Consider the following 13,806-nt stretch of genomic DNA (forward strand, 5'->3'; position numbering starts at 1 on the left):
ATGTAATTGTCTTTTGTTAATTAATTTATATTTAGGTCAATTTTTAGAAATTTAATAATGAGATTAAAAAGTAAAGTAGTGTCGGAGAACCAAATATTTAGATGAGAAAATTTAAAGGACGTAACATATTCTTTTGTCTCACGGGGACCGCCAGAGATAGCTTGATTGACGGCACGAAATGTGTGGACAGGGAAGGGGGAAATAAGATTCTCCGCGGTACTCCAAAAAAAAATAGAATGCTGTCCATGATTAAATGACATCATCATAAAATTAACAGTCATCCAAATTATTCAAATATTTTAAAATTTTATATATTTTTTTTATTTTTTTAACATGTTTATGTGAGCGTACGTGGCCATCCATCTTAAGATGAACGGCATCCAACTATACACAGTATCTTGCGGTATTTTTTGAATGCCGTAGAAGATCTGTGCCTGAGAAGAGGAGAGGAAGAAAGATGGGGAAAGAGATGTTCGGGGGCATGGCTTTGGACTCTTTAGAGGAACAAATAAAAACAACACTAAAGTTCAAAAATATGTTATCTTGATAATTATACTACTGCATAACTTTAAGATTAGGTTAAAATCAATAAGGTCGAGATAATGATGAGATCGGTAATCTTTTAGTATGTCATCTAAACTTAAGGATATCGTTCTTGCTGCTTCTTGATGACCTAAAATAAACTTCTCTTACTAGAGTTTTTTTTTTTTTTTTTTTTTTGTGGAGAATCTTTCGATCTTCAAATTAGTTAAAATTTAGTGAACAATGAAGAGAGACAGAATTGAGCGAAAATGGATCTATATAATGGTTTGTCTAAGAATCCTCTACTTTTTCTATTTGTAGTGAAAGTTGAGTAGCTATTATTGAGATGAATAAAATGTATAATAACTGTACAATAATGATTAGTTCGTGAATAAGTTGGCTATAACAACCATCCACATGCTATCACAGTTACAACTAGTTTATTCATATGATAATTGCTATAGGCGTAACCACAGTCTATATTATCGAACTAGTTTGATCGTGTCTTCAAGTCATCCATATTCGAGATAATGAGATGGTTTTACTTCTATTATTATCGAGATTAATCGAAATATCCTCTATATTAGTTATCCATGACCTAATTTTTTTTATATATAAAGAAAGATTTATAAGTACATGGCTGAAACCGGATCCGATAGGAGAAAAGGTGGGATCAATTTGTGAATGGCCTGGTGAGTTTGCTTTGTTGTTTTTTTTTTTTTTCATACAAGATCGGCCGGGTGAGCTTGCTTTGACCAAACTAGCAAGCATGCTGTTATTGCTTTATGGGTGCAAATAAGCTTAGGATGTTGATATGCCCCATGCTGCTCTTTAAAAACCTTGTTAATAGATATACTTAATTTATTTGTGCTAATGGGAATTATAGATCTCAATCCCATTGTGTCTTGATATATTTGCCATCGCAATGAATAGCAAACTATGATAGTGCTCATTGCACATGTATATGACTGACTAACCAAGATTGTGCTTTTGTGGTTAGTTTTCTTTTTCACTATCGTCCAGCATTAAACCATAGGCTAAGGGGGAAGAGGAAGAAAAGAATAAAGGATTTGGAGGAAAACCATGGCTAGCAATGAAATGTATTTGCTGATTACCATCTTGGAAAACATGGGAGTATTTGAAGGAGGATGAGCGGTTGATAAGCACTTTGATATTCCAGAATAAAGGGGTGGGATGATGAAGAAGAAGACCCATTAATCCATGCAACCATTGTTGCTGGGTTACGCACTAACCAAATATTGCTCGCATCGTAGACGACAAAAGATAAACCGTACCAAGCACCAATGAGTTCATCAACCAGCAAAGATAATGGATGGAGAGAGCTGGTACCCGCAGCTATAACCAACCCTTTATGATCCATCAAAGAGGAACCTTAATTGCCTTGGTTTGAGAGGGAACCCATTGAACTATGACGTTTGAAAAAGATTATCATGAGCCATGAGGGTGGAAAATCTAGAGGCCAGGACAACTGACAAATAATTTTTGAAGCTCAAAGGAATTCACTAGCAAGAGCAGCACTAGTTTTCACCATATCATCCAGAATAGCAGTCTCTTTTAGTAGCATATCTTGATTTATAGTCTTTCCAAGCAAGCTAAAAAAGAAAGGCAAGAGTCAGATTATTGTGCCGCAGCTATTATAGAGTGTGGTTGAGCATAATTTTGGCATTCCCCCAGCCTTGAAGCAAAACGAAACCATGATGAGCTGATGCAACTCGTGCAGTACTGCTTTTGCTTTGTGGCATCAGAATTTTGCTTGGCCCACTGTTTCTTGTAGCTACTGCATGGTATCTTTGAAATGTTTGGACACCAACACCCTCTTTGATAAAGCAAAGAATCACGAGGAAGCCAACCACCAAGTCAATCTCCAACTGAAGCATGGAACTCTATCATGTGAATTCGATTTCCGAACCCTGCCAAGATCACAAGGATTGTGTACTTCTAACTAATTAATCCTTATATCCTTGACCTTGATCTTGGTTCGAAGTGCATGTCTCTTTTTTTTTTTTTTTTTGAGGCAATAAGGAGGATGTAAGATACTTCCCCATTATATTGACATGGGGTGAAGTATTTATACATTTGATATTATAGTGGTGCACGTAGAGACCGGTGTTTTGATAGAAAAAGTCTCGGTCTTCCATCTTTTTTCACCTCCCTCTACCCCTCCCTCTCCTGACTATTTTATCCTTTACAAAATTACATAGGTACACTGAGAACCAACTTTACATCCATGCTCTATGTAAAGCCGAGAAGCGAGCTTGTCTTAATAAAATCTTTCCTGTCAGTGATAGAGATCTAACAATGAAATAGAGAAGCTGCCTGCTAGACTACTTCTCTACTACTTCTCTAACTACTTGAGCTTCAAATCTAAACACTATATTATTTTTTTCTTTTAAAAAAAACCTAGCACCCAATGGCAACTAGACAATCCAATCCGTGGGCCATCTTGATGTTGGGATACTTTATTCTCCGATCCATCCAGAAGTCCTAATAGTGGGTCAAAAGCGATGAAATATTAAAGTTACTAAGAAACTAGTTTCAGAAAACTCTAGTATAGATGTATCCTAGCATAATGTGGTCAGTTGTCTCACCATGATCGCTCATGTCCCCACATATCAAGGATTAGTATCACAAGAGGCACATTAAATGACTCGATGTACAATATTTTACTGATGTTAAGTAATTTCCAAGATAGACATCTTTTTTTTTTAAAGTACTTCAATTTATTTTGTTTATTTATGGAGAGATAATTGATAGGTGGTATTGATGAAGTGAGTGTGCTTAGAAAGGCTGTGTTCATTTATGTATTGCATTTCATTTGGTAACAAATATAATAAATTTTAAATTTTTAAAATTTATACGCCTGCGCTTCATCATAGCTAGAACAGAAAACAACAAACAATTGTAAATTTGAAAGTAAATCAAATAATCTGCGGATGCAAGCATCAATACACCTATGAGTTAAATATCACTATTCTAACTTGCATGTTAATTTGGTATTTTGTTGCTAATATTTGGAGGTGAGCTTGGCCTCAACAATTCATTAGTTTTGAATATCAATTATGTGATCACTTCTTCCATGACAGAATATTTGTTCTGCCAGTATTGAGTTGTTGGACTTTGATTTACAAGATTTCAAAGGTTTGAATCCTTTATCTAGAATGGCAAACACTTCTTTTTAGATATCTCATAAATTATCATGGCTATCCTCCCAACTTTTTCAAACTTTCCCATCATCTTATCATCATTTTTGTTTATATTATAACTTTTGTTTGAATTTTTAGTTTTTATTTTTTTTTTCCTTTTTGGAGGAAGGGAGACCACACCCCCACGCCCTATATCTCACTTGCACTATAATTACCTAGATCCCAATACTGGAGGATTCATTGTCTAAGACTGAAGACCAAAATCTACAGTTTCTAAGAATAGAAGTATGACCATTAAGAAAAGCCCCTTTTCATAACCTTTGCTTAAGTTTTCTCATCTATGCCATATTATCAAGCAATTCATGTCCCTTCTATTCATCTTAAACAACATACAGTAGTAGAAGATGTTAAATCAAGCAGGGGTTCATGATTTATCCTGCAATTTGTTTAAAGACTTTAATATAAGATAGTTCTTGGTATTAGACTTGAAGTAAATAAATTTCGGTTGAAACGTTAGATATTATAAATATTGTGATCATTGGGAAAAGCCTTGGTTCATCACTTTTGTCCGAGTATTTATCATTCCTATCATGCTGACCTACCAAATAATCCATATCTCTTCCATTCATCTTAAACTGCATTTGGCAGCTAAGGCTACACTAGGTGGAAAAGATGTATTTTATTCTAAAAATTATTTGAAGACCCGAATATAAGACATATCTTGGTATTGTACTCAAAGTAGATGATGCCATGGTTAAAACATTACAGATGAACATTGCACCATCGACACCGTACAATAAATGGTCTACTCTTAATCTTGTTCCTCATGCATGAGTTAATTGTGAATTATTTTCCCATAGAATATTATTCAAAGCAGCCAAGCAGTTCTCTTCAATATTATTGCTCATATGGGATGGATGTTGGGGAATAGTCTTAATAAAAGGTTCTTTCAAATTAAATAGTTATCTACACATCAACTATGATGAGAAAGAGCATTATACTAATGAATTCACTGTGTCTCAATAATTGAATCACTCAACACTTTGACAAGGCACTGGAGTAGCTCTCCCGACAAACTGTGTAAGAATAAAAACTACAGTATTATAGTTTCTTGGCTATCCCCACTCCTCAATGTGTTGAGGATAAATTTCAATATATCTACTAGGGATTCCATATCTGGTGCCGATTTTCTAATCAGAGATCAATTAGGAAGATCTTTCTATGCAACAACCACCACACTGAATGCTTGTATAGTTTCATCAAGTATTGTTGTTTCACGGTTCAAACCTTCTCAAATATGGTTGGAAAGGAGCACAATGACAATACCGGCATTTGGGGCGCCGACTTTATACGCCGAAAAAAGAAAAAAGGGAAAATGCCATGGTTTAAGGGCAAATTTGAAGTCCATCCCTTACCTGCATCAATCATTGTCTAAAATGCTTCGCCGGATCACCAGAACACAGCCCTCGCTAGAGCCATCCGACCGCCCGTGGCAGAGCCACTTTGGATCTCGTGCTAAAGAAAGGATAAAAGAGAAAAGTAAATCTCCTCTCTTTTTGTCCGTCACTCCAAGAAAGGAACAAAGCTCACCGATGGCGAGGGGCAGTTCGCAGTCGCAGGCGTCGTCGAACGCGGGGGGCGCGCGGCCGGTCACTGTGGGGCCGCGGGGGTCGGCGGCGGCCGCTGCGGGGATGCGGCGGAGACGGCTCGGCAGCGGCGGGGCTTCTGCTGGTGGGTTCTCTGGCGGCGGGAGCAATATGCTGAGGTTCTACACTGATGAAGCCCCGGGTCTCAAGATGACGCCCACCGTGGTCCTGGTGATGAGCCTCTGCTTCATCGGCTTCGTCACCGCTCTCCACGTCTTCGGCAAGCTCTACCGCTACCGATCCGCTGCCACAGGCGGTTCTTGATCCTCCCGTCGCTCGATCTCGCTGTAAAAGATCTCAGCTTTCTGGTTTTCTTTCCCTTTTTTGGGTCCAGCTTTCCTTTTTGACGATACTTGTAGACTGAGATTTCGTGTCCTAGTATTGATCGTTTCCAGTTTATGTCTCAATCTAGATCGTTCCACATCTGATGAGATTATCTTTGTTTCTTTTATCATTTTGCTAATCTATTTGCGTTCTTGAATGTGGTTTGGCTCCCTATTCATGGATAACATGATTATTGAAATAGGGCAGATGTATGTATGGCAACGTTGTGCTGATACTTCTAAATATAAAAGATATGCAATGAATTCATTAGAAGAGCTATTTTGTTAACTAGTCTTTTGAGCAATAAATCCATACATAACGTTGCTGGTTCTGTAATCTACCATTTACCTAAACGTCAACATTCATGATCCCCGTTTGCAGATCAGATGACTTTATTGTTCTGATTCTGTTAATTGACCAACTTTATTTTCACATTGATGTGTTGAACTGTGAATCTCGGAGTACCAAAATCCTTTTATCATTTACTTTCTTGTCATTATGCTTCTCTCTTTGGGTGTTCTGGAATTTGCTTTCTCTGAAAGCCAAATGTGGTCAACTAGATATAGGTCAAGCAACAATAGCTTCTATGTCAGTGACCAAACGATTTTGCCATAGTATCTGCTACAAATTGTTCCAGATCAGGAGTCTAGGAGCTTTAATTTACGACCTTACACGGTCTAGATGTGCATGTCTTTTGTGAAGGAGGGTGGTGGGCTCGTATTTTTGCATAAAATTCAATAAAGAAGAACCTACAGTGGTTATCAAAATTTCCAAAGCTTAGGCAAGGAGATGGTGAAATGGGAGGCTTGAAAGCTGTCAGGTCGCTCGTTGATATGAAGCGGTGATCTGATAATCTCATCAAAAAATAAAGAGTTTAGCTAAATGGCTATCTCAGGAGGATAATCCCATGTGACAACCATCGGAGAAATCTGCATTGAAAGTGACAACTAGCAGGGTCAGGGGAACAGACATTGCCTCCTATTTGAACGTAATCTCACTTGATCTGTTGTCTATCTCCTTATGGCTTGTGGCCTCTTCCTTCACTTACTATAATGAATGTATCCCCAGGTACTCATTCCCATGTCTTAATTGGTTAACTGTATATAAAAAATTATATGTACTTGCATGCAAGACCCTGACAGTTTTTTCCTTTTTGACTTCTAATCTCTTGATAGGCAGGTTTATCTTAATGTTTTTTCTCATCCTCTTGGATGCTGGTATATTGTTTTGCTCTTTCTTTTGGTCAAACATATTTTGTTCTCTCTTCTTAGGTGCCCTTGCCCTACCATCCACTTGTTCATTGGCATTTTGTACCTACTTCTCTATCATATGGATATGTTTGTTTCTCTTTCTCTGTCTTTTTTTTTTTTTTGCTTTTAAAATAGAGTTTATCATCTTAAACAAGTAGGCCAGTGTTCTATTAGTTTGGAGTATGTTGTAAGTGCATGATGTTTTGAGTTGCAATATGAATATTGAGATGCGTGTTCTGTAAAATTGGGGGAAAATAAAGACTATGCAGGAGGATGCTCATGGATGGAGTTAACAGGAATTTAGCCATGGAAAGCAAATATTGATGGTTCATCCCTTACTAGCAAGGGGATTAAGTTAACATGGATTGTCAGAAGAGAGGAGGGAAACTGTGGAATAGTGGATCAGAGTATTGTCAGGATGGCTTTTTTCGAAAGTCATTAAGCCGAAAGAGATGGACTTTTGTAACTAATCCCATATAAATTGGATAAAAATTCTTGCTAGTTGTCATGCTATGCTTTCCTTGTGGATTTGTTCTTCGCATGGTGTAGTGCTATTAAGTCAATTCATAGCATCAGAATACCAGAGAGAAGATTCCTTTTAACATCTCTTGGAGTTTGTGTATTATGGAAGACCCATTGTTTCTAACTTCCATGACTTGAAATTACAAAGAAGAAAGCAAAGTGCTTTGCCACAATTTGTGAAAAGTAATAGGACATTTTTAAATAATAAGAAGAGTTGTGCTTTATCACATTTCTTTTAAAAATGGTAACTATTTTCTATACTAAATATTGACCCTTGAAATTATCAAGGGAAGAATAGATTTTTAACTTGCTAATTAGTTAGCTGGTAATCATTAAAAAAAAAAGAGTGAAAGCATGGGGCACGAGATCTCTATTGTTTGCTCCTTGTTACAGGTTCTCTAGAGACTAGACTGTGTGAAGAGAACACCAGAGAGAGCAAGCCATAGATAGAGAGGGGCTTGGGAGGGGAGAAAGGGGAGGGGGAGAAGGACACATGTAAGATGGGGCATGACATAAGATGTATTGGAGGTCTTAAGAGAGAGAATCAAGCAAGTGAGAGAGAGAGAAAGAGAGAGGAGGGGGTGCGAAGGGGGCCAGATGGAGCATGAGATAGGGGAGTATTGAGAGGACATGGTGAGAGGATTTTTGCTAGAATTCTCACGAATTAGTCCATATTGGAATTCTGATTTGTGAAAACTTAATCATAAAGTTGAAAAGATTTGCACTTACTTTGCCACTGACATGAAGTAGGTTACCATATGATTAGAAGGTGAGAACTAAACTGTCTATTTCAGAACAATGGATAGCTGAATCAGAAAATAAAAGGTACCAAAACTAAATTCTAATAGGACAATGACTTTAGAAAGGCACAAGGATGGAATTTAGCGATGAAACCAAAATTATGCTCTGTAACTGTCCATGGACCAGGTTCTATTTCATGCTTAGATGAGTGCTTGTAGAAACAAATCAGACCTAATTGTTATGATATTTATGATATTCCTCTACTGACATATTTGAACTACATATTAGTAGCGTTCTTTGTTCAAGATTTAGTTCATTACATTTTTTCTTCTTTTTTTGCATCTTCATCTATGATTAACAGGGAATGCTAACCACATGTTCTTTTACTAGATTGCATTTGTGGAGCGCTGGAATTTCTTTTGGGTGCCGCTTTTCATTTCTTTAGTTATATCAGTTATACCTTTGCACCCTTCCTCCTCAAAATATCAGTCTAGATTTTGACAGAGTCAGAAGGAAAACAAAATCATATAATGATAGAATGGATAACTGTGTTGTGCACGTGAATGTGAATGCCTGATTCGCTTAAACTCCCACCACACATACATGCAAGCATGAAATGTAGAAACTGATATATTGATTCACCCCACGTGTGTACACTCACATTGACGAGATCCCTAGAATTTTAACTGAATATCGTTTCTCTTGTTGTGGATGAAGGAAATACTTTGTGAATGCATTTCCATGCATGCCTTGATGTGTGTAGTAAGATCATTGGGCTTTTATATTCGATGTCATTACCACCGCCAGGGAGAAAGTAGATATTACAACAATTAATTAGATCTATGTTCAAATTATTGATTGTTGCCATGATCTGTGACTCTTTCAGCAAGGTTCATGATGTTTGACATATAAATTAATGATTAACTCCAGATCAGTAGGGTGGAGTTAATCTGTGAATTCTTCTGCTTGGCAACATGTTTTTTCCCCTCTAGTGTTTCATCTCCATTTTCCCCTAGTTCTAGTGTTTCATCTCCATTTTCCCCTAGTCAATCTACAAACACTCTCTTTCCCAATAATTAGCCTTATCATCCGGCATGATCTTTTGCTTTGTGTGGAGCTTAAATTTCCTTCTTTAATCATTGATCCCTCTCTGTACTTTTAGTATTTTAGTCTGATCGTTGTCAGTTGTTATACTTTAATCTACATAGCCATCATGTTCGAAAAGACTGATTCTTTATCTGCTTAAAAGTGCTCTTAGGTTTATTTATTAAATTTGTTGTTTGGATCAGATCACCTATCATTTTCCTAATTGTTTTTTTCTTGCCAATCTGTCATCCTAGCCCTGATCACAGTTTTTTATGTAAAATCTAGGATTATCAATCAATAGATGATATAATATAATAAACATCACTGGAAAAAAGAAATCTAATTGTATGTTCTTCTATCATGTATCATTGTTTGGTTTAGAACAGTTGTCATTACCCTACTTTTTTTGTCTTTCATTTTATAAATACTTTGAGGAAATTCATTTTATAAATTTGAATAGTAGGTTAACCTGCTCATTATCTCCAGTGCACTTGTCTACAATTCACTCCTTTCTCAGAAATCCAAGGATGCACACCAATTTGCTTGGCAATTACATGTGCTCTAAATATTGGGGAACAGACTCCTGAGAGAAAAAGGCCACGTGAGGTTGGGTGCCTATCCTCTCGCTGTAAGGCTATTGGCTCTTGTAAAGAACCAGCTAGCTTGATGGTAAGGACTCTTGGTGGATATACTTCAGAGTGAGTTTGGCATGCCTAAAAGGAAAAGAGGACATGAGTAGCTGAAGATCATTAAAATTAAATATCTGCCTTTTGCTGCATTTTTGTTTTCCCCGAAGGCTGCAGGGGAAACCCTCAAGTATTTTGGAAGTTTTATCCCCATAGGTCTTTCTATCTACTGTTAGATATATGTTAGCAAGTCAGCTGTAAAATCTTATTGACGGGTAACACAAGTGGCTGCAGGAAAAATCTTCACGCTGAGTAAAATTTTGGAAGGCATGCATAGTTACCTTGATATTATGAAAGATTGCATACTAGCTATGTCATGCAATTTTCTATGGAAATCTGCTTTCTTTTTTCTTTAGTAATAGCTTGATATCTTTGCAAAGCTACAATCTGTTTGCTTTTTTCTGAACTTTTATCATATTGCTCCCAGCATCCAGTAACCTTTTGATCTATTTTATATGGAATATCATGGACCTATATATTTCGCTAAGTTCATGCTTATCCTGCAAAATTTAGTTCGCTTAATACTTGGAGCTCTTCATTCAGGGCTTTTCTCATGGAAGTGACGGCACACTGGTTTTTTGCATTATATGACAGATAGAGGGGATGTTTTCAGACCTTTATCAGGCTCCTGATCGTTTTCCTAGGCACCACTTGCAACTCATTCTGAGGATTTGAACTGATGGTATCCGTTATTGTATAGTTGAATTTTTGTTGTCATCTATAATTCCAGACGTAAGGGTTGAGGGTTGAAGTGACTCTTAGAAAGGAGAATTACTTGGCATTTAAATGAGCGTCGTTTCTATCATCGGTAACCTTTCACTAATTAATAGATGATGTTTCCCACTATGAACACTGAAAGCATTCCAATGAAATATCCTCTTGCTGGTTTCTGTTTTCATTTTGGTTTTTCCATGAAACACGGTGCTGTCACTGTTCTTGCAATCATTTTGAGCAATTCTTGTCTCTCCATTTGAGCAGTCATATTATTTAACCTGAGAATTTTACAGGATTGACTTCAATCATTTCTATCCTTCATGTATGTAGGCTTTTTGGAAAACATTTCTTTTTATTAATACTGTTCTTTTTCAGAAAGAAAACTTCAGCACTTCCTGCCCTATAAAGAAAATTTTGTTAATTTGTTTTAGGTCCTTTTCGTTAAGTGCTATCTCATACCTTCTTTTTTTTTTTTCCTTTTCTCCCTTGGAGGCTGTGGCTAAAGGTGTGTTTTGTGCCCCAACTATTGGTAGCGATGGATGTGCGAGATCTGTGAACATAACTGCTTTTTTTTTTTTCTTTTAAATCCAACCCATGGGAATCAAAAAAATCCTCTATGATGCACCAAATCTGTGTGGGTTATCAATAAAATGAATAGATTTGTTATTTCTTGAAGTCTATATTCCAATTCAAATAAACAGGCTTGGATATAGCTGGTCTTTTTATTTTGCTCACCTTACATCCCCCTTGGACCACTCCAAGCTGCTTTTGCAGCACGTTTTTCTTTTGTTTCCTTCGGCGTTTTGGTAGGCGGCTCTTTCTGAAGTTTGGACCAAGTCTAACGGACTTCGGCCTGAATGCTGGTAATCGTTGCAGGTAACTGTTCCTCATTTATGACCCTTTGACGTAACCCGCGACTCCGTAAAGTGGCGTACGCAGCGCATGCACCCGTTATTTTTTTAGAGTATTTTACTTAATTAATTTTTTAAAAAAACTTATTTATCAAAATAATTTAATTTTTAATTTATTTATTAAAATAATATAAATAAGATAAAATGTCATTCAAAATGATATTTTTAGATGTCCACATCACCACTCTATTTCACTTATTTTTCACGTAGATAAAAAAAAATAAAATCATCAAATTAAATAATATTTTTTAAAATATCATTTCAAATGATATTTTTTTAAAAATATTATTTAATTTGATAATTTTATTTTTTTAAATAAATAAAAAAATTATAATTATAATTTTAAATTTATAAAAAAATAAAAATTATAATTTTGATTAAAATAAAAATCATCATTCCAAATTAGTATCTTCATTTCAAATTATTTTTTTAAAAAAATATCTAAAAAAATGATGTAAAAAAATAAAAAATAATATAAAAAAAGAATTAAAAAAATAAAAATTTTAATTCTAAATTTTAAGAAAATAAAAATTTTAATTTTAATTCAAATAAAAATTATCATTTTAAATTACAATCTCCTTTTCAAATTAATTTTTTTTAAAAAATATCATAAAAGAAGAAAAAATGAGAAAAAAATAAAAATTATAATTTAAAATTTTAAAAAATAAAAATTTTAATTTTAATTTAAATAAAAAAATATCATTTTAAATTATTTTCTCCATTTAAAATTAAATTTTTTAAAAAATATCCAAAAAATTAAAAAATTAAAAAAATTAAAAATACCCAAAAAAATAAATGAGAAAGAAATGAGAAAAAAAATAAAAATTATAATTTTGAATGAATTTAAAAATTAATAATTTTAATTTAAATTTAAATAAAAAATATTATTTCAAATTATTTTTTTATTTAAAATTAATTTTTTTAAAAAAATTCAAAAAAAATTAAAAAAATTAAAAAAATAAAAAGTGCCATAAAAAAAGAAAAAAATAAAAAAATAAAAAATAAAAATTATAATTTTAAATTTAAAAAAATAAAATTTTTAATTTTAATTAAAATAAAAAATATCATTTCAAATTACTTTCTCCATTTCAAATATATTTTTTTAAAAAAATATTCCAAACAAAGAAAAAAATACCTAAAAAAAGTGTCATAAAAATAGAAAAAAATGATAAAAATAGAAAAAAAAATAAAATTTTAAATTATAAAAAAATTAAAATTTTAATTTGAATTCAAAAAAAATTAAAAAAATAAAAAATATGTCAGATATGAGATATACGCTGTTACCATATATTTCATATATGGTATCACCACATATTCCGCAGATGTCATCACTAGATGCTGCACAGATGCCACCGCCTTTTGATCCACAGATGGCAGCGTCTTCTTTTTCCTACATCCCTCAGATGACATCATCGAGTACCAGTTGGCCACATGAGTATAATATTTTTTTTTCAGGCCCATCTGTGTATCCAGATGAGAGGGTTGAGCGGGTCGTTCAGTCCGTAGATAATCCGACAGCATCAGTTATGCCATCCGTGTATCCAGATGAGAGGGTTGAGCGGGTCACTCAGTCCGTAGATGATCCGACAGCATCAGTTATTCTTGAGCAGTATGACCAGCAGACCTCCACTGATATAGGGAAGGAGTTATCACAGCAGGAGCAGGAGCAGCCGTTGAAGACCTTCCTCAGAAGGTCCAAGCGATCACGGGCACCATGATATCCTTGTGAGACTTAGTCTTTTTTAGATTTGTATTTAGTATTTTTGAAACTTTATTGTACTATTTTTTATACACTTAACATTTTTATTCTATTTAATATTATTAATTATTAATTATATTTTATATTATTTAATTTTAAGTGATCGGATATTATGCTTTGTGGATATGGATACATATACTCTAATGTGTCTCAGAACATTAGGAGAGAAAAAGTTATGCTAAAAGGGCTATAGAAATTATAACGTAAATAATAATAATATATCAGATAACTTAATTATATTTTTTAAAATATCTAAAAATAAGTTAAATCAGACAAGTCGGTGGGAAACCATCAAAATTAAAGCCGATTTTTCGATATATGAGATGAATCGGACCGCACTGATACATCTCGATCTGGTACGGACACGAACAGCTACGTACGGTGCGGTATGAAAAAAATTAATTAATTTAAAATAAAAAAATAATTTGAAATAATATTTTTTATTTGAATTAAAATTAAAATTTTTATTTTTTAAATTTAA

At 34.4% G+C, this 13,806-nt stretch overlaps 1 protein-coding gene across 5 annotated transcripts; it reads left to right on the top strand.

Moving 5' to 3' along the window:
* The first annotated feature begins 5,225 nt into the window (after positions 1–5,225).
* Positions 5,226–10,839, top strand: LOC105044621 (uncharacterized). Of its 5 annotated transcripts, none has more exons than XR_012141342.1 (3): positions 5,226–5,619; positions 9,742–9,924; positions 10,485–10,839. XR_012141342.1 is itself a non-coding variant. In XM_019850349.3 (2 exons), the coding sequence occupies exon 1, from the start codon at positions 5,279–5,281 to the stop codon at positions 5,594–5,596; it is 318 nt and encodes a 105-aa protein (XP_019705908.1). In that variant the 5' UTR covers positions 5,226–5,278; the 3' UTR covers positions 5,597–5,619; positions 10,536–10,839. The 5 variants fall into 5 exon arrangements, 3 of the variants coding, with proteins under 3 accessions (XP_019705908.1, XP_019705909.1, XP_010920877.1); XR_012141343.1 differs by having other exon boundaries at positions 9,773–9,924; XM_019850349.3 differs by lacking the exon at positions 9,742–9,924 and having other exon boundaries at positions 10,536–10,839.
* The last annotated feature ends 2,967 nt before the right edge of the window (positions 10,840–13,806 follow it).

Source organism: Elaeis guineensis, chromosome 5 (assembly GCF_000442705.2).
Source record: "Elaeis guineensis isolate ETL-2024a chromosome 5, EG11, whole genome shotgun sequence".
Taxonomy (NCBI): Eukaryota; Viridiplantae; Streptophyta; class Magnoliopsida; order Arecales; family Arecaceae; genus Elaeis; species Elaeis guineensis.